The sequence below is a fragment of the Lytechinus pictus genome, chromosome 5 (genome assembly GCF_037042905.1).
Source record: "Lytechinus pictus isolate F3 Inbred chromosome 5, Lp3.0, whole genome shotgun sequence".
In the NCBI taxonomy this organism is placed as follows: Eukaryota; Metazoa; Echinodermata; class Echinoidea; order Temnopleuroida; family Toxopneustidae; genus Lytechinus; species Lytechinus pictus.
Genome location: NC_087249.1, coordinates 17,837,992 through 17,858,026, shown reverse-complemented (window position 1 = coordinate 17,858,026; position 20,035 = coordinate 17,837,992). Strand labels below are relative to the sequence as shown.

At 37.4% G+C, this 20,035-nt stretch overlaps 1 protein-coding gene across 1 annotated transcript; it reads right to left on the bottom strand.

Moving 5' to 3' along the window:
* Positions 1–1,128: 1,128 nt before the first annotated feature.
* LOC129260439 (gonadotropin-releasing hormone II receptor-like) lies at positions 1,129–18,771 on the bottom strand. The gene is made up of 5 exons (XM_054898416.2): positions 18,681–18,771; positions 13,891–14,551; positions 4,490–4,691; positions 3,491–3,644; positions 1,129–2,870 (listed from the first exon to the last, which is right to left on the bottom strand). The coding sequence occupies exons 2-5, from the start codon at positions 14,491–14,493 to the stop codon at positions 2,483–2,485; spliced, it is 1,347 nt and encodes a 448-aa protein (XP_054754391.2). The 5' UTR covers positions 14,494–14,551; positions 18,681–18,771; the 3' UTR covers positions 1,129–2,482.
* Between the last annotated feature and the right edge of the window lie 1,264 nt (positions 18,772–20,035).

Here is a 20,035-nt window from a genome sequence, read left to right as displayed (position 1 = left end):
TTGGCTCGAATGAATATATTTTGCCTGCCAGTTGTAATTAGGCCCGTGTAACCTACTATGTTTTTTTCCAGTTTTAGATGGCCCAATGACCACTTGGTCCTATCATCACTTCGTCTATAAATCACCAGTTCGTCCATGACCATTTCGTCTAATAACTAGTTGGTCTAATATCCATTTCTTTTCACGCATTTCGCTCAATCAACATTTAGTCCAATTAGACCAAATGGTATATGGACTAAATGGCTATTGGACCAACTTGTCATTAGACAAAACGGTGAGTGGACGAAATGGCAATAAGACCATGTGGATAGTTACGAACTGATGGTAGGCAAAATGATGGTAGATGAGTGGACGAATCGGCATTAGACCAATTGAAAATAATCATTAAAAAACAGGCGCATCAGGAATATATATATATATATATAAATATATATATATATATACATATAAATCTGTCCGGGTTGTTCAAGTTGAGCTAGCATTAATTTTGTCCGTATCGGTCATGTATCTAAGAAGTTGTCCTGTACATGCTCTAGAAAAAAAATATGAACAAAAAAATTTGATGCATAGGTGAGTTTTGATTTTGAGCATTTCTGAGTCTTTGCCATGTATAAGAAGGTCTTTGGACGGTGACGTCGTAGGTCGGCCCTCAGTCGAGTTGTGAAATATATAGTCATTTCTTCTAGTGGTGTAAGCTCTTTTTTTTAATGAGTGAATAATTCACTCCTCGGAGGGATTTAGTAAATTTCACTAGATTAAAAATGACTTTCACTCGTTGTTGATTGAATTTCACCCTTTTTAGAGTAAAAGATTTGTAAAACATCGTATGTTTTAGTGTAGATAGACCAATATGTCACTACCGAGGGAGAGAGAAATGCGAGTGAAAATGCATTCATTCTTATATAAGAGATTTTCGATGTACAAACACAATAACACACAAATGCATGAAAAAAATATAAGAAAAAAGGATATATAAAAAAAAAAAAAAAGAGATCAATTGTATTTTATATTATCTTTTTTTCTTATCGCAGATAACATTTTTCTTTTATAAAAAATAATAATAAGACAGTTTCTTAACATGTCATGTATGTTTCACAGACGTAAAAGTAAACAGTTGACAGAATTTAGAAAAAAAAGAGAAAATACTGCATGCTGAAATCCATAAGAATTCATATCAAATCTTGGCTTAAAAAAAGCTGTGTAATACCACGAATATCATTGATTATACATGTATGACTACGTAAAACACTGGCGTAAATCTGTGAGGTGAACCTCTTGTGCGAGGGGATAATCTATGATTCCCCTATGGCGTTACGGATTTACGCATACGCTCCGTAAATTCCCAGTCGTGGACAAGGTGATATTGCATAGTAACCATGACAACGTTTATGGCCTTATGCGGGCTCATAAGAAGTTATTAAAATTTCGGCAATCAAAAGAACTGACCATTGACCATTCGACTTTTGATTTCTGTGTCAATTAAATCACCACCGTAAGGCTTTACCCTGGACAGGAAATGCAAGCATTTGCGTAACGGTATACAATAATGTGTAAGCAGCGTTTTGCCGGATGTGTACAAACAAAATTATCAAACAATCACACTTAAAATCGGAATCAACCTAGCAAATTTATTTACAACTCTATTATAAAAAAACGAGTTTTAAATTGAGAATGAGATTTGTGTTCGGCATCCTATCTGCTTTGTAGGTATATTCTAGGAAACATAATATTGAACAGTGAAACACTGATGATAACATAAATAACGATTATAAGAGCAATTAATTTTTTACACATCCTAAAAACCTGTAAAATTAGAAGATTACACTGCTAGTTGCAAAAAAGAGGAACATCAATATACAAATACAAGTCATGTATCATATACATGTAAATATGTCTTAATAAAAAAAGAACGGAAAAGTAAAAAACTATTCGTAAAGTTGCCGATGATTTACATGCCAAGGACGGCTCGAGCCCACAATCACTGTGATGACGCTAAATAAAGACAAACTAGATTTTTATCCGTTTGAGCTAATGGAGCAAGGAGCCGGATTCCCTGGCTTGATTAGCAACCCCCCTGCTTGCAAAGATTATACAGCGCCACCTTATTCCTGGTAAGCAAGTAAAGACACGAAACTATTTTTTGTAAATTTGTGATTCATGTACAATGCCAAAAAAGGTGATGCAGTCAAATATATGTTTTGTTTCTCAAAAAGAAATATTGTCATGATTTTTTTTTAGTCCTACAGAGAGTGTCGATCAAAAATAGGATTTCCCCTAGGATCATAGTATTTGAGACGATTTCAATCACAGAGTTTCTCCGTAATTGATGATATTTGACTATTTTTGAAAGAAAACAGTTAAAACAAAACACTCTACCAAAACAAAATATATAGATAGAGATAATTGGGATTTTCAACGAGAGGAATTTGAACGTCGGATTTGAGAAGACATGCGTCTAGTAGACGTCTCGGTAGCGACACTGTTACGTCGTTGTCGACGTCTCGCGCCTATTCACGAAAATATTCCTTCTGGCGTCCCCGTCTACGAGCGGCGTGACCGTGTCGATCGCCGCGTGTGTACCGCTGCAACTGTTCTTGCTCGAAACCAACGTGTGGTTGAATCTCACGGACGACGTATGACCGTCGTTTGTGATGACCTTGGAGTTCAGGGTTGATCGGCGGTAGGTGGTGAGCGGGTGCATTACCGCGGACTTACCGCGGCGGTGGCAGAGACTGAACCGCGTCACAAATATACCGTATATGATTGGATCAAGGCAGATATTGGAGTAGCCTAGCGCCATCATGATGTGGATCATCCAGTCGGGGTTTGGAAGTCCAGCACCTGTTTGCCATCTCGTGTCGAAATGGTACCTGATGGAACAATTAAAACCAAAAGCAAATTATGTGATAATTGAATTAATTTACATGTCATCATAACAACTTAATTCATCATGCAACATTTTACTATGCAATTACTTTTTTTTTTCATTGATGATGAAGCTAGTGTTCGTCCGCTTTTGTATCATTTTTCACAAAGCTTAGCGCTTTACAGAATCTATATATTAGCACGTACTTTAGAATGACCGTATCCGCCTCATCATCGTCCCCTTATAAGTACGCGCGTGGCAATCGTATGGATTTGAACAGATTTAGGATCATCGTAGGGATCTTATCATGTTTAGCGCGAAGTTATACATTTTCTAAACTGATCGTACCCCTTTAATGCATCGTGAGGGCATCGTACAGTCATCGTATGGTCATCGTACCATCCGTGCAGGGCATCAAGCAATAAACGGACATCGTTCTATCAGCGCAAGGGCGTGGTAAGGACACCCTATGATCAGCGCAAGGTGATCCGCAGTGCCTCTGTATGACTTTGCCTTATCCCTCTACTATTGTACTATTTCTAGTCAGAATGTCATAGATCTCTACTGTGAAAGAGCCGGGGGAGGGGGTTGCACCGTTTTTAAAATCGTCGTGACGCCACTTACCACGTGCTTAGTACGTAATATGGACCCCAACACATAACGAATGCCGTCACAATGGTAGCCGTGAGACGGAGGGCTTTCATCCTTGCTCGAGGAAGACTGCTCGAACATGACCGCCTGAGGACGCTACTTTCATTGTTATTGACGGATTGACGAGCTGAAATCGATCAAGAGGGAAATAGGAAAGATGAAAAAATATGAATTTTCAAAGAAATGAAACGTAGGGTGACTTTGTGAACGGATGCGGTGAGATTATGATTGCATTGATGAAGATGATGATGATGATGGTGATGATGATGGTGATGATGATGAAGATGTCGATGATGTTGATGATGTTGATGATGTTGATGATAATGATGATGTTGATGATGAATGATGATAGCGACAATGAATTTGGTTATAACGATAATTATGATCGTAATGACGATGATAATGGAGATGATGGTGATAATGATGACGAGTATAATGATAATGATGGAATTTGTGATGAGGTGATGATGGGTCTGATGAGGTTGATAATAGTGATGATGATGACTAGTAAGGTGATGTCTTTTTTCTCTCTATTGAATTTGTATGGTATTATCATGATTATAGAGTTACACTAGACAGACTCTCTCTCTCTTAAACTATAATGTCTTCTGTCGTCCCCTTCTTCTTCTTTTTCTACTTCTTGTTCTCCTCCTCCTCCTCCTTCTGCTTCTTATTCTTCTTCTTCTTCTAATCCTCCTCCTCCTTCTTCTTCTTCTTCTTCTTCCTCCTCCTCCTCCTCCTCCTCTTCCTTTTCTTTTATCTTCTGTTTATCTTCATTTTTACACTACTTGAGAAAAATACCCCTCCTTTTTAGCCCCAACCCCGGATGAAAACTTATTTTCAATGAAGATGGATTGAACAATCATTGGAGTGGTTGCGACACTAGGGGTTGCAACCATTCTGCATTAAGTCATCCTTAACCGTGTATAAAACAATCAATATAACGATATAACAGGGAAATCGTTACAATACCTTGCTTCGTTTTCCGGCAAATCTTGTATATGATGGCTGTGTAGCAGGTAAATATGGTAATGAGAGGCACGACGTACATGGCAAGTGTCACAAAAATATGGTAAAGCCACCAAAGAGTCGGATGTTCAAAAGCGAATCGGTAGTCGACACACTGGGTGAAGTCCGGAGCCTCATACGGTGACAGAACTTCATGAACCATAAACTAAAGGAGGTGAAAAGAGATAAAAGACAATTGTTCCTGAAATACTGATTTACTGACACTGATAGATGATTTTATTTTCTTCATCATTCTGAAGTACAGGTAGGCAGATGGTTTCATAAAAATTATGACATCAACTTGAAAAACATATAAATAGATCAAAAAATACTATTAGAATGAGATCGATGTATGTAAAACAGAAAATACCTATTTGCCAGTCAAACTACCTCGATCACAAAATCACATTTTCATTTTTACAAGGACAACATTTTTTGCTTGCTTGTTTCGCTCGCTCGGGCCCTTTAGAAAATTTGTCATAACACCATGTTGTGCCCCACATTTCTTTTTCACTCAAATTTTGGCTCAAATTTTTTTGAGGGCGGGAATCATGTCACTACATCAATGGGTGCACAGTTTGGAATGCATCTCATTTAGTTATGCCGCATGCTTTTGAAAATTCACACGCTAAACAAAATTTGAAATACATTTCCGGTTGTTTTGATAAAAATGTAAAAGCATAATTACGACCCGTATGTACACATTATTAGATTCATTGTGTTCCGAGTTCAGTACCTTGTGGTACAAAACAGAGATGTTGACCATTACGCCATGCACTCAATTGCCCATATAGTAGTTCATGAAATAGAGGCAGTGATTAAAAAGGTGTTTTTAACAAATCATGACCCGACTAATATGATACAACCCTACTGGAAGGAACACACAATGTGTTCATATTGTGGAACACAATGTGAAGTCACCTCCACACTGTTAAATTTGAGCATTTCAACAGTGTGAATCACACATTCACATAATCTACTATGCCAACACACTGTGAATATCCAAAGCCATGAAGGCAGCCACAGTGTTTACACTGTTAAATTTTGCCATTTTAACATAGTGTGTAATATTTTCACATAGTCCTCTATGTGAACATACTGTGATCACACTGTGTGACATTGTGTTATTTCCAACAGGGAGGGTTTAGTCAGGCAGCATATGTCATTTACTTCGACAAATTGGCTAAGTCTGATTTTTCACTTTTATGTGATTGGTGACATCACTAGGAACAACTTCCAACTTGGTGACAAATTTCTAATGGTCATCTTGACCATGTTAGTGGTCAAAATAAGGTCAATAGGGGTCAATTTTTTAAATTGCCACAATTCTGTCAAATGACACATTAAATTGTTTGTCTTGTTATACTGAACAAAAAAGTGTACACAATCATATACTCTTGACCTCCCGTTAAAAAGTTATGACCGGAAATGTCAAAGGTCAACGAACTTTCGTTAAATGGCAAATTACATTGAAGGTGTTAAGAAAGCTCATTTTTTCCGTGTTTTATGCATGTGTGTACTTTTTTATTTTCGATTTTGATAAGTCCATCGTCAGAAATCCTTATCCAGAAGATATAAAGGGTCAAGACAAGGTCAGGGAAAGGTCAAAAGGTCAACAAACTTTCATTGGAGGCCAAAATACACGTCTAATAGCGGTTAGAAGTTTAGAAGTCTTATTTTTCGTGGGTTCTTTATTTTGAGTCTATATCTAAGAAGACATTTTATTTACAAAGGGGTCAAATATGCTTATTTAGGAACAAAATAGATAAACAGAGATAGACTTCGAATACATTCAGTGTGGTATGGTATTGCAGGAATACTTTGAAACGACTTGACAAACCCTAATGCCCTTAAAAGTCGTATCATCTTCATGATGTTATAAGTGCAACCAGCTCTTTCCGAGTTTCTTGATTTTCTTGATTTAGGAATTCAATTCAAGTTCAATTCATTTTCAAGTTACTAGTCTTTGATATGTAAAGATACATTTATTCCGTTTGCTTTGTACATAATATTTTAATCAACAGAGAGTATTGTAATGTATTGGGGTATATAATTATGTGCACTATGTTAACACACAAATCGATTGATCAGTGCTCCCAGCTCCTAAGAAAGATGCCTAACATCTTATTTGGATTAACTTACGAATAAGATAATGAGGTAAGGAATGAGGATGATATGATAAGTTGGACTCAAATTGCTATTAATTCTAATGTGTGACTATTATTTCTGACAGAGGCAACATCGTGCAAGCATGCTCATTGTAGTCAGTCATGGGTGTCCATCATGCTGATGTGATATGTTCTGACCATTACTCGATCTCTGGAGCCAATGACTACACATTCCTGATTATGTGCTGACATTATTAACACGGCTTGTACTATTTTATCAAGTGTATTTTTCCAGAGCATACAACGTGAAACTAAACTTAAAGGGGAATCCAGCCTTGGCCATTAAATGTTGTGTTGGGAAGGAGAAAAATAAATTAAACAGTATGGTGAAAGTTTGAAAGAAATCGGACAAGCAATAAGAAAGTTATAGCTGCTTTAAAATTGAGATCACTAATACTATGTAGATTTCAAATTGGCAACTGGGTAAGTAAATTATGACAAGGGGCAAGGACAACTTTCCCATAGGCCATGTACTTTATTATCAGGGATTTGTGGTTTTCTCCCAAGTACCCATTCCCCTGGGGCAGTATTAAATATAAATGTAACCCAGGTAGTATATTGTTTAATGTCCTCATGAAAGAAAAATAAAAGCTGCCACCAGAAATTGTGAAGACTTGCATTTTTACTAAAAAAATAAGTATAATTGACCAAAAGTATGCACGAAATCCTTATAAATTTTCACTTTACAAAATGCAAAAAGGGCCCAATGATCCAATGATAAGCTTAGAACAGCACATGAACCATCCTTCTTGACTCCAGAGATCGAGTAATGGTCAGAATATATACATCAACGAATGGACATCCATGACTACAATGAGCATGCATGCACGATGTTGCTTCTTTGTCAGAAATAATATAACCGTCATACATTAGAAATAATGAGGAGCGATTGGAGCCCAACTTATCATCCTCAATCTTAACCTCATTATCTTATTTGCAAGATAATCCAAATGAAATGTTAGACATCTTTCTTAGGAGCTGGGAGCACTGATCAATCGATGTGTTTATTCTGTTAACATAGTATTATACTTATACCCCAATACATTATAATAATTTCTGTTAATTAAGATATTCTGTACAAAGCAAATGAAGGAAATACTTCTTTACATATCAAAGATGAGTAAATTGAAAATGAACTGAACTTGAATTGAATTCCTAAAAAAAAAAAAAAATCCCTGGTTGCACTTATCACATCTTGAAGATGATAAAATTTTAAGGGCATAAGGGTTTGTCAAGTCTTTTCAAGGTATTCCCGCAATACCACACTGAATGCATACGATGTCTATCGCTGTTTATCTATTTTTATTCCTAAATAAGCACGTTTGACCCCTTTATATATAAAATGTCTTCTTAGATATAGACTCAAAATAAAGAACCCACGAAAAATAATACTTCTAAACTTCTAACCGCTATTAGACGTGTATTTTGGCTTCCAATGAAAGTTTGTTGACATTTTAACCTTTCCCTGACCTTGTCTTGACCTTTTATATCTCATGGATAAGGACTTCTGACGATGGAATTATCAAAATCGAAAAAAAAAAAGTTCACACATTCATAAAAACACAGAAAAATGAGCTTACTTAACACCTTCAGTGTAATTTGCCATTTAACGAAAGTTCGTTGACCTTTGACATTTCCGGTCATAACTTTTTAACGGGAGGTCAAGAGTATATAATTGTGTACACTTTTTAGTTCAGTATAACAAGACAAACAATTTGATGTGTCATTTGACAGAATTGGGGCAATTTAAAAAATTGACCCCTATTGACCTTATTTTGACCCCTAACATGATGACCATTAGAAATTTGTCACCAAGTTGGAAGTTGTTCCTTGTGATGTCACCAATCACATAAAAGTGAAAAATCAGACTTAGCCAATTTATCGAAGTAGCCGGTAAATCATGACATATGCTGCCTGACTAGTTGTACTTTCTCGGTGAACACAGTCCCCATATTACAGACCAAGTAATTGATGACCCCATGTACCTCATTTAAGGATTAATGTCTCGTCACAGGGCGTAAGTGAACAATGTCGTTGTGTTAAAGCGCAGCATGCTTATATGATTCCATGTTGAGTTGAAACATTATTGATGGCGAGTTGATGTGCAGTGACACGCCATGTATTTCACTTAATCGGTATTGTGTGTCACCAATGCCAATTCGGTGACTTTCTAAAGATATCAGATTCCCACATACTTCAACGCTTTAACATGCCTATAATCGCAACTTTGACCAAAATATTTGTTTTGCTCATATATCATGTGCACACGGTGTGAGTACGTAAAACAAAAATCTTTGGTATTCTAAAAAAAGGCAAGAAAATAAATGAATTTCAGGAAACATGGTGCACATTTTCCGGCTAATTTTCCAGCAAGCGAAGCGAGTTAGGCGTAAAAAGCAATTTTAAATCAGTTAATAATCTTGAAATATAGTTAAAAAAACATTGGATAGAAACTCAGGGGAAAAATACATGGCAATGGTCTACCCCCTCCCCCGTTCTCAAACAACATATATAAATTCGAAATAATAGTGTTTTCTTTGTTTGTTTGTTTTTTAGTGGGGGAGGGGGGTTCCTTACATATTTTTTTATCTTTTATTATTTAATTTATTTTGGTTGAGGGATAAAAGTTTGGGGTTTTGTTTGGCTCATTTTTAAGGGGGCGGGCTCCCGAACCCACGAACTCCTACGAGAGTTATGGTCAAATCAAATATGTCAAACGTGTCCTCCTTAGCCGTTTTATTATCGATTAGAGCGAGGTAATTAAAAACATTTCACTTTCGTGACTGACATTCGTGACCTTAATCAGAACTAGGAGAGGAAAATGAACAAGGAAACACGAGTATCGCCATATTTGGCTTATTTTGCGTGAAATTGTTTTTTTATCACAGCTAAGCTAGCGATGTTTCCCCGAAGGTGCATGATAAATCCATGATCAATGGCATTAACACATGAACCCGTGCCATACATTCGTGACCTGGAAAAGAGGAACCGAACATGACATGAAAATGAACACGTATATCGTTATTCTCAAGAGAGATTCCGTAATTAAAAGTCGCGTTTATACAATATGTTTTTCTTGGTATGTCTGGATGCCAATGGAGTCAGAGATGCAAGACATGTTGCCCTATTCTGTACTAAAACACGGAATTGACAATGTTCCAAACACGGACAATAAAAATCGGTTAAAGTTGGAGGTATGATTATATTTTTTCTCATGTTCATGGGGAATTTTACATGAAATCAAATCAATTCTGGTCACGTTTCTAGCATATCTCTTTCTATTTAACCAACGGCAAGATTGTAGTGCATTTTGAAAGAAGGATTGAGAGACGGATCAAATGTGACGCCATTTATACTCAAGTGAATAACATGGGAATGATAAAGTTACATGTACATGTACCTATCCGGTACCTTTCTGTTTGAGCCTTTCTCTAATTTGTCTTCCATTTCTTCCAATTTCTTCCCATTTTTTTGTATTTTTCGCTGTAACAGCGAAAAAGTTCAAAACTCAAAGAGCGTGGTCGCCCTTGAGCATCCCCATCCCTCTGTGGCGCCAATGCCCTGGGAAGCACCCCAAAGATTGTATTTTTTATTTTTATATCGGGGGATGCTGCGTATGTTTTACACCATACGCATCACCCCCCTCCCCCCTCCGAAAATTTCGCTGGTATGCTATAAAAATATAGAAATGTGACAGAAATCACATTCATTTTGGAGCGAACACATTTTCCCCCCTAAATTTTACTTTAAATATTTTTTTGTTGTTTCTCCTAAACAAACAATCCCTGCATCTCCACTTGATTTTGAGTTTATAATGCCAGGGTAAAAAAAAAATGAATTATACAGGGAAAATGCAAATCGAATCAATGTGGTGCCAACGGACGTGTCAACCCCCCCCCCCCCCCCCCCTCCGCTAAAGACACCCCTGTTGCGAAGATGGGGCGAGAAATGAGAAAAAGATAATAAGGGATCAACTCTGCCGTGAATCCGGAGGCTTACAAGTGAATGTGTATCATCCAACTGCCAGCACTACTGGGTCTACAGGCAACACGTGTTGTATTATCTCTCTCCCTATTTCTCTCTCGACAATAGCAATATAGGTTATAGAAGAAGAGAAACTGTTTCATGAAGATCCCCGAAGACGTACCTAAACTAGGGCGCTTTGGAGAAGCAGGAAGGAAACTTACGAACTTGTCTGACATGAAATATCCAGATGCATCATTGTTACTTCCTTAGAACAATCACAATGCTTCAGTCCCACCGGCCAAACTGACTCCAGACCGATCAAAGTTATAACGTTATTACCAATGGCATATCATCGATCGGTTTGGAGTCGGTCTCGTTGGTGTGACTGTAGCCTTGGAATCAAAGCTTGGATTGTCATATGTGAGGATTTCTTATTCAGAGAGGTGATAGGATTTGTTCTCTTTCGTATCAGAATATGATGAAATGCATATCCACCTCATTCTTTCTTCTTTCGCCCTGAATATATTCATAGTAAAGCAACAGCATCAAAAGACTTTGTCATGCTTGTCGTGCTCGTGGAGATGAATGCATTAACACGAAATGATATGAACTGAAGATGACAACATATTGCAAGAGCCATGCAAAGATCGACGTCGCCCTTTAGTAATATCCCCCTTTTTGAAAGCTATTCTTGTTAAGATTGAAACAAAAATTAATACATCATTCAGTCTAGTATTTATTCATTCGATTTTCTTGTATCTTTTTTACATACTGTTTTTATTAAAAGGTGAATGGCGAAAAGGTATGTATGTGTGTATAATTGTGGAAGGGGGCGTACTGTGAAAACCGCTACCTTGTTACATTGATCTGTCGCGTTGAAGTTAAAGTACGAGTAAGGGTCCCGTGGTAAGTGTGTTTGGGGTTGTTATGAGAGAGAGTGTGTGTGTAGTTTTGTGCGTGAGAGGGATTAGTGTGGGTGAGGGTGTTTGAGTAAAAATGGGAGTGTGTGTAAAAAATGTTCTTGAAATATCTTAATATATGGCAGATTCACACCTACATGTACACTCTAAAAAATGAAGTGCTAATTTAGCACTTAACCTGCTTAATGTCCTTGTATAGTGACTGCACTTTGAGTGCTAATATTCTAGTTCAAATTTGAATGACTATTAAATCAGCACTCAAAGTGCAGTCACTGTACAAGGACATTAAGCAGATTAAGTGCTAAATTAGCACTTCATTTTTTAGAGTGTACCTGCTATTCTAATCAATCATGTTCAAGAAATTATATCAGGCTGCAATATTCTTATGACGCATTTGAAGCATAAAAAAACGAAATGAGAACCTTCCAATTCGCAACGCGTTATTGCGTTGCTTATTTCATGGTCAATACTACTTATTGTCATTCAGACCATGCTGATATTTGTTACTCCCACGCGTCCAACTGGTCAACACTTAGCGCGTGATATGAATTTGAAAATGATCCTAAAATCTCCCTCTGGTCTTGTCTGAAGTTCATAACTCTCTGATCGTGATCATATACTTGATAGCTTCAGGCGTTTGAGATGGATTAATATGTTATCGCTCAGGAGGAACCAAATAAAAAGGGACGCATTTTGGTAAACTATAATGAGCATTTTTAGTAGCTTAATATGCTTCGGTCACACCGACGATCTCGACTGCAAACCGACCAATTGTATGTTGTTGTTTTTTTGTTTTTAAGTGTGCTCAAACGCAGCTCTCCGAAATGAAGTCCAGGGGAGAGTTTCATCAACAGGTTTGTCCGACAAGTTGTCAGATCTGACAAATTTATTTGAATTTGATTGGCTGAGACGCACCGTTACTGTGTTAACTGTCGGTTAAAACAAGACTTGTCGTATAAAATATCTTACGAGTTCTTTCCTGAAACGCTCCTCAGGTCGTTAAAGGACAAGTCCACGAAAACAAACACAAACGATTAGTTGGATAAAAATGGGGGAAAAAAAAACAATGGTTACCATGGTTACGTAAAATTTCATAAAAATCGGACGTGAAATAAGAAAAATATGATTTCAAATTTGATTTCACAAAATATTTATATGCATTCATCCATAGTCATAATACTTGGAGAATTATTTCTTTTGTATTTTATTATTGATATAAACTGGGAGAAACGTCTTATTTTCCCCCTCATTTAAAAAAAGAATCAGAAATTTGACTCCTTCTTTATTTATAATATTGGAAAGACGTTTTAGTCGTATAATTCTAATTCAATGATTTTATTATTATCATTATTTTCAAATCCATTTATTCGGTCTGGCCGAGACCTCGACGTTGGGGTAAAAAAAAAAATATATATATACATATATATATATATGTATGTATGTATACTCTGCGAAAGGTCATCATTTGTTCGGTCAGGGCCCCGTCTTACAAAGAGTTGCGATCGATCCGATCAATCACAACTCTTTTTAAGACGGGGCCCTGACCGAGCAGAGTTGTAAGTACGTTATTTTGTATGACATCCCATCGGTCATTTTGTAGGCGTTGTGGTGCGCGTGGTATGACTGCAGCATAAAAGCCTGGTCCCACTGGCCAACGGACGCAAAGCGTATTCAAAAAGGACACAGCGGACGAGCAAAATTTCGGGGACCGCTCCATCTGTTTTCATTCGCTCCAGAAATTGACAAAATTAGGGAAAAAATTACGGAAAATGACGGACGTTGGTAGTATTTAGCGGGGATGTTAAACGGATGTTCATCGGAAGCCTAGTAAGTGGGACCGGGCCTGAATGCAGTTGAATGAAGTTAACATTATTGCAAGATTTTGAATAGATTATTGGCATAATGACTGTGTCGTGATGACTGTCCGTTGACCCTGATGTTTACTTGGTTTCATTAAAAAAGGGTATGAGTGAAGAGCAATGATTAATTATTTGCTACCATATGTGTCAATCAACAAAGTTCTGAAAAAATATATTTGTGTTCTAGGAGTTTCCCATAATTGCATAGAGTCACATTTTCTATGCAAAATAGTAAGTTATATCAGTGCATTAAGCATGTTACAGGGGACGCGAAATAGTGAATATTTAATTTGGAACATAACATTATTAAAGGATATGTAGGGGTATTGTTTGCCGGTGATGTCAAGAAAAAAAATTTAGAAGAATTCTAAATCTTTTGACAGATCAACTTTGGTCAATTTATCTTCAAATTTCTGAAGATAAATTCCACCTACCCCAAATAGGACACGTACCTGGGGAACACTGCAAAGAGCACTGCATGCCCAGGCGGCTCGAACCATAATCTTGCAGCGTCTATCTGCTTGATGAATACTGAGCGGGTGTACGATGGCGGCGTAGCGATCGAGACTGATGACGATGAGTATGAACGATGATCCATACATGTTGAAGGACTCGATAAACATGATGATCTTGCACATCGCATTCCCAGCCAACCACCGCACCGTCCAGAACCACACCACGTCCGTCGGGATGTTGATGAGGGCAACGAAGAGGTCGGCGAGCGTCAGGTGCATGACCAGGATGTTCACCCGCGACTTGTGACGGCGTCGACGGAACACGATGACGAGCACGATGATGTTGAGCGGTACGGAGATGAGGAAAATGGCGGAGAGGGTCAGGATCCGAAAAAGAGACTCCCCGAAGATCTCCGCCGACCCGGATTCCATGTGAGTGTAGTTCAAAGTGACGTTCCCCATGTCGCTGGCGACGTCGGGAAAGTAAAACGACGACATGATGGTGGCACTCTTAGGTGATTTCAAAGTCCTGGCGAGGTCGAGCATGCTCTCCAGAAAATGGCACGTGTCAGAATTATTATAGATATTCACAGTTTTCATAAGCCCCCATTTCCTCTTAGTAATAAAGGCCACTCAGGAAAAAAATCTCGTACGTCATCTATAGAGGTGAGAGAGAGAACAAAAATAAACACTTAATCAGATGAGCATGACGAATGAAAGAAATAATCAAACTTGCATATAATATCAGCTGATTGATAATTTCCTGAAAGTTATCGGATGTACAATAATTTTTATCGGAAGATAATATATCGGAAATACAATTCTCATACTAAATAATGGTTTCACTGAACACTGCTTGAACAGAGCACATTCGGGGTACCATGTTTACAAAAAACGTTGGTTTATCATCATGATGTTGGTCTTTCTCTTAAAAAAGATATCCGTAGTAAAGACAGGTGTAATCAGTGGTTAATCTTTCCCTATCTTAGCTCAAACTGTGCGGAACATAGATATCATTTAGGCGGTGGTGGATCTAGGGGGCAGACCCCTTCTTTATACATTCTTATTTCTTGTTATTTTTTCACAATGTATTCTCGGTGTTAAATGTAGCGAGCTTTGGCCTTTTTTGTTACCACTTCTTTGTTGCCGGTCGATGTTTTTTTTAGAAAAAAAATAATATAGCTGATGACAAGACAATACCCCGAATACGAAGACCGTTTGAATTTGCAGCTTTAACAGTCCTAAATTGGGGCAACATTTATGTTGCGATTGTCTGGGGAAATCCGTAACCGACATGCTATTGCAACGAAGCAATCGACATGACTGACATTGACTGAGGAAGAGTAGTTTTAGATGTGGCGACGGTATCGTTTATTTATGACAATATCCAAGCAAGCGAAGCAAGAGAGCCATTTATTTCTTCCCCTTGGACAAGGGCCGGTTCACCGTCAATAATAAGTTCCGTCAAGTTGCTACACACTCAAGTTACGCTGTCCGAGGGTTTTCGTAACAGTGCTACCGGCAACACTGACTCCAGACCAGCCAAATCCAGAAGGCATACCATCAGTCGTAGTTTAGTCGGTTTCGTTGGTATCACTTTAGCAAAGGTTTTTTTTTTTAATGAAACGGGCACCTGATTCCTGAATACTAAATTTTTCACTGACCTTTGACCTTGATTTATTATTGTAAGCGAAAACAATATCATTTTCCTTGTATATTAGCAGGGCAACGGTACACCATAATGAAGATTAAGAAGATTAAGAATTTAACTCTGTTGAATTACTATACCATATATTCATAACAATTTGAAACTTAATTGTTATATCTCGGCAGTCTATCACTTTTACATTCTTCTCTTTCTTTCCTGTCTTCCTTATTCTTACATTTTTATTTTTGTTTTCTTGGATGCAAAACCAGTTTAAATGTGCTTCAACCAATCAAGCTTTTAGCTTATGTTGCAACACCTTTGTATGTTCATTATTAACTTGTGTTTCATAAATATATATATTTATATATTATCTGTGTATTCTTTTACATTGTACATTGTGAACATGCATGAATAAATAAATAAATCAATAAATAAATAATAATGAGCAAAACACATGAATTACCCAACATTAAACAAATATTATGCCACTATATTCAAATCCCATTACTTTAATTGTTCTTCTTCCTCCTCATCTTCTTCTTTTAGCTTGTGTGAAAATGAAAAAGATAAAAGAAAGATATCGATTAAAGCTTAAAGAAGACTTGCATACAATAATAAGAAAGCATTATTTGAATGTTGAGATCACTAGATGACGTCCTCCCATTGGCAAGGCGACCAACATGTCTGATGGCGCACTTCGACAACTCTCCCATTTACTTCTGTACGTATTTTAATTATTCTGTTTTTTGTCAAGTCTGTCCATACGTATTACCAAAAGGTGTTTTAACCTTAAAGATGCACTTATTTCCTCCCATTAAACTACAAAAGTTATGTTCCTTAAGAGTGCAATCAATAATATTTACTTTTAAGCATATGAAGATTCATAATAAAAAGTTTAGATTCTTGGAAATGTTTTTACAAATACGTAATAAATACTTAAATTTTATTGTGAGAAAAGCACAGCGTCTATTTCATTTAATTTGCTTTAGCCAGAGGGCATTGTTTCATCTATGTTTCCCAATAACAAATTAGCTCTCAGCCAATGAGATGACAGGATTCCAGTATATTTTTTCGCTTGTCAGTGAAAGTAGCTGAAAAGGCGTGTTATGAAACGCTCGTCGAGCTAAGTGGGGGCATCATTATGGGCTTGACCTCTCGCAAGATCTCGCGGATAAGATGTCAGAGTGACGAGGATTTGAAAACGAGACGAATAGCTCGAGAAGTGGCCATTGTTTGCTCTATTCTCGGAGGACAAGGTCTGTTTTATCCTGAGCTTTCCCAGACGCCAAAAGCTTTAAGTATTTCTTCGAATTTCACAATTCTTTCTGGAGCCGACCGAACCGACTCAAATAACTATCACTGGCTTGCCACGGTTACAACCACTGCAACTGCAAGTCTTGTTCGCGATTATGTGATGTAACACTTTTTTGCGTATAGAAAAAGCTGGAATTATGCCACAAGTCATTATGCGTTCCCAAGCCGTATGACCATAATGTGGTACCCATAAGTGATCATTGCCTTACGTAACAGGGAGAGCACACTACATTTTTTTTTAGATACCATTTTCTTCTCATTCTCAAATTATAAAGCTCTGCCTACAATGACCCCCCCCCCCCTCTTCCCTCCCAAATTTCACACGATGCTTTAACCATGGCTCCGACAAAAATCTGCACGCCCCTACCCCCCCCCCCCCAAAAAAAAAGGGGAGGGCACGTTTTCAGAAAGTTGGAAGCACAAATATCAATTTGAACTGCATACACACATGCACCCTCACACACACCCATCCGACCTGATGAGTGCTTGGTCTTGTTTTGTTATTGAATCGTATGTGTCAAGTATCTTAGTTGCAATCTTAAGACCCCGTTCACTCAAATGTTTGGTCCTCTTTATTTCTAATAGACACAAAATTACTGAAATAGTATTATTATTTGTAATCATATGAGAAATATCAAATATTCTTCAATAGAATTTTGCACGTTTGCATTCGATCTAGATTTGTTTTTGGTCAACGGTTTTAGGAGTGCACATTTTTGTCACTTTTTTCAGTCATGACGCAGACTATTTAAAGGCCATGCCACACACTGCTGTCTAACGACGACGAAGACCACACATTTAAAGAAAACCACTCAGACAATTGTCTGGCGTCATCTGTCGACTTTTACATGATTAAGGCCAGATAGATAATGGATTTAAAAATTGAAATAAGTGTAAGGTTTTTATTCCATACAATCTCGTAGAACTTGGAAGATGAAACAGGACATTTAATAGGAAGGGACGTAAAAAGAACTAAACGTCCTCTCAAACAGGGGCAGATCAAGGGCTGACAAGAGGCCGTTGGGCTTTTTTAATAAAAATATAAAAAGGTATCACCAATCACACTGAGACCGAATTTCCACTCACTTGAAAATTATTTTGAGAATCAAATACAAGCAAACCTAATACGAAAGAAAATAAGATAAAAAGGGGGTTAGTGACGGGAGGGGAGCGGGCATCCCCAGATATATACATGTTGTCAAGAGACAGCAAAGAGTGTATAATCATGGCAATGTATTCAGAACCTGAGTATAATTAGCAAGACATTGTTCCTCTAGATCGGTGGCATGGCTTTCAACAATCAAAGCACTTCAGACTTGTACACTTGAGTTGATTCTGGACAGTGTTCTAATTTCCGATGTACTCGTAATGTGGTCTCAGTATCAGACTTGAATTACACGAGAGGGGTCTGGGGTGGAAAAACCGTCCTGCCCTTTCCATGCTTACTGGCATTGGAATAGAAACTGATTTGACCCAAAAATAACAAATGCATTTTTGTGTATGTGCGTATTAGTGAGGGCGTGTGGGTGTGTTTGTATGTATATGGCCAAGTGGTCTAACATGTTTGTGTTATGATTTGGTGTTCACTGAAGGACGGCGGATGCTCCTCAGATTTTTTTGTGTAATAACCTTTATAATGTTTTTTTCTTTTAAATTGTACCACTTCAATTAATTCAAATTTAATTGAAATGCAAACTTGAGCGCGAGGGTGCGAAGATATTCTTTCGGATAATTCTGACGAGATAATGGCAGACCTGCTCATAAAAAGAGCAAACGTTTTGTAAGCTGATATAACGTGAAAACAATATATGATCACGTGACTTACCAAACTGTCAAATGTCCCTCCACCTCCTCAATAATCTCCTCACAGAATTGTATTCCTTTTCTCAATGTTACAAGTCAAATTCCAATGCAGGTAACAGGAATGTCTAATTGTAATAGCTCGAGTGATAGAGACCGCAATTAAAACGTTAATGGAAGTTGGGATGCGCACATCCATCAGCGCAGGGAAAATAGTTTATACTATTGCCTGGCAATGCGTAATGCTTCGGAGATAGATTCTTCCATTGCTTGATAATGCGTGAGGCTTCGGATTCTGGAGGTGGTAGTTGCGCGACCGGGAGTCCTGCGGCGGCTTAGAAGAATCATTAAATCAATATATTCTAGGTTGCTACAGACATCCATCAGATGATCGAGGAATGTTACCGGTGATAGTTTCGCATATCTCCGGGCTAGAATGACTAGCGGTTCATCAATCCCCTTGAGGTATCTTCCAGAATGTTGTCTCATTGTGGGATAGTCAGGAAGTACGTCAATATTAACATGTTTTCACTCCAAATGGATAACAACTATCATTTCATCCCTCTAAATTGGAAAGATTGGAGAAGGATTTAACGACTGTTGAGATGATATTGTTATATATTATATATATACATTTTTTTTAATTATACCGTTACATCGTAATATTGTTATGCTGTTTTCTTTTCAATAAATTGCCAAAGGATAAACACATTCAGGATGCCGTTTTGCATTTGACTTGTTTTTTTCTCGTTCTCTTCATATATTTTATTAGTGAATCAAAAGGCGACCTGCAAAGAATCGAAACAATCGAAAACCCTATGTGTGTTCTTGGACTGTTTAAAAATGCAAAATGCTTTCAGTACAGTTACTATAGAACATTCTTATTTATAACAAAAATCGAATAACTGGTATATTTCCTATTGTGTATGAAAACATGGAAAATGTGCTTAAAATTGTCACAAAGCACGTGAGATTAACTTCGTGGCATAGGGGTCCTCGCCCCCTTTAAGTTATTCACACTGGGTTTTTTTTTCTATCCCTTTCTACAGAAAATAACCTGAACTCGTTTTATATAATGAAAGGCCAAATAAATCTGACTTGTTAAAAATTGAGATATGAAGTGGTAATTATGAACTATAGGACGGACGATATCCAAAAGCAATATCTCAAGCATATTTAAATGTTATCTTCAATACGGGGCAGTTTACATGCATTTTTAGTCTTTAATCAGCCCCATATTTCGGGTAATGGCCTATATCATCCTTATTTATTTCATATATATTTTTTTCAGTTTTGGGGTGAGTTATGGACCATTTACAGATAACTGGTAATTGGTAGTTATCTCTTACGCAACCCTGCTTTATTACCTGCAAATCGTCA

Excerpts from the sequence above, each read along its gene's own strand:
- LOC129260439 (XM_054898416.2), bottom strand. The coding sequence starts at position 14,493 with ATGAAAACTGTGAATATCTATAATAATTCTGACACGTGCCATTTTCTG. Across the intron at positions 4,692-13,890 it reads CTCTTTGCAGTGTTCCCCAG|TTTATGGTTCATGAAGTTCT; the intron begins GTACGTGTCCTA and ends CACCTCCTTTAG. Across the intron at positions 2,871-3,490 it reads TATTACGTACTAAGCACGTG|GTACCATTTCGACACGAGAT; the intron begins GTAAGTGGCGTC and ends TTGTTCCATCAG.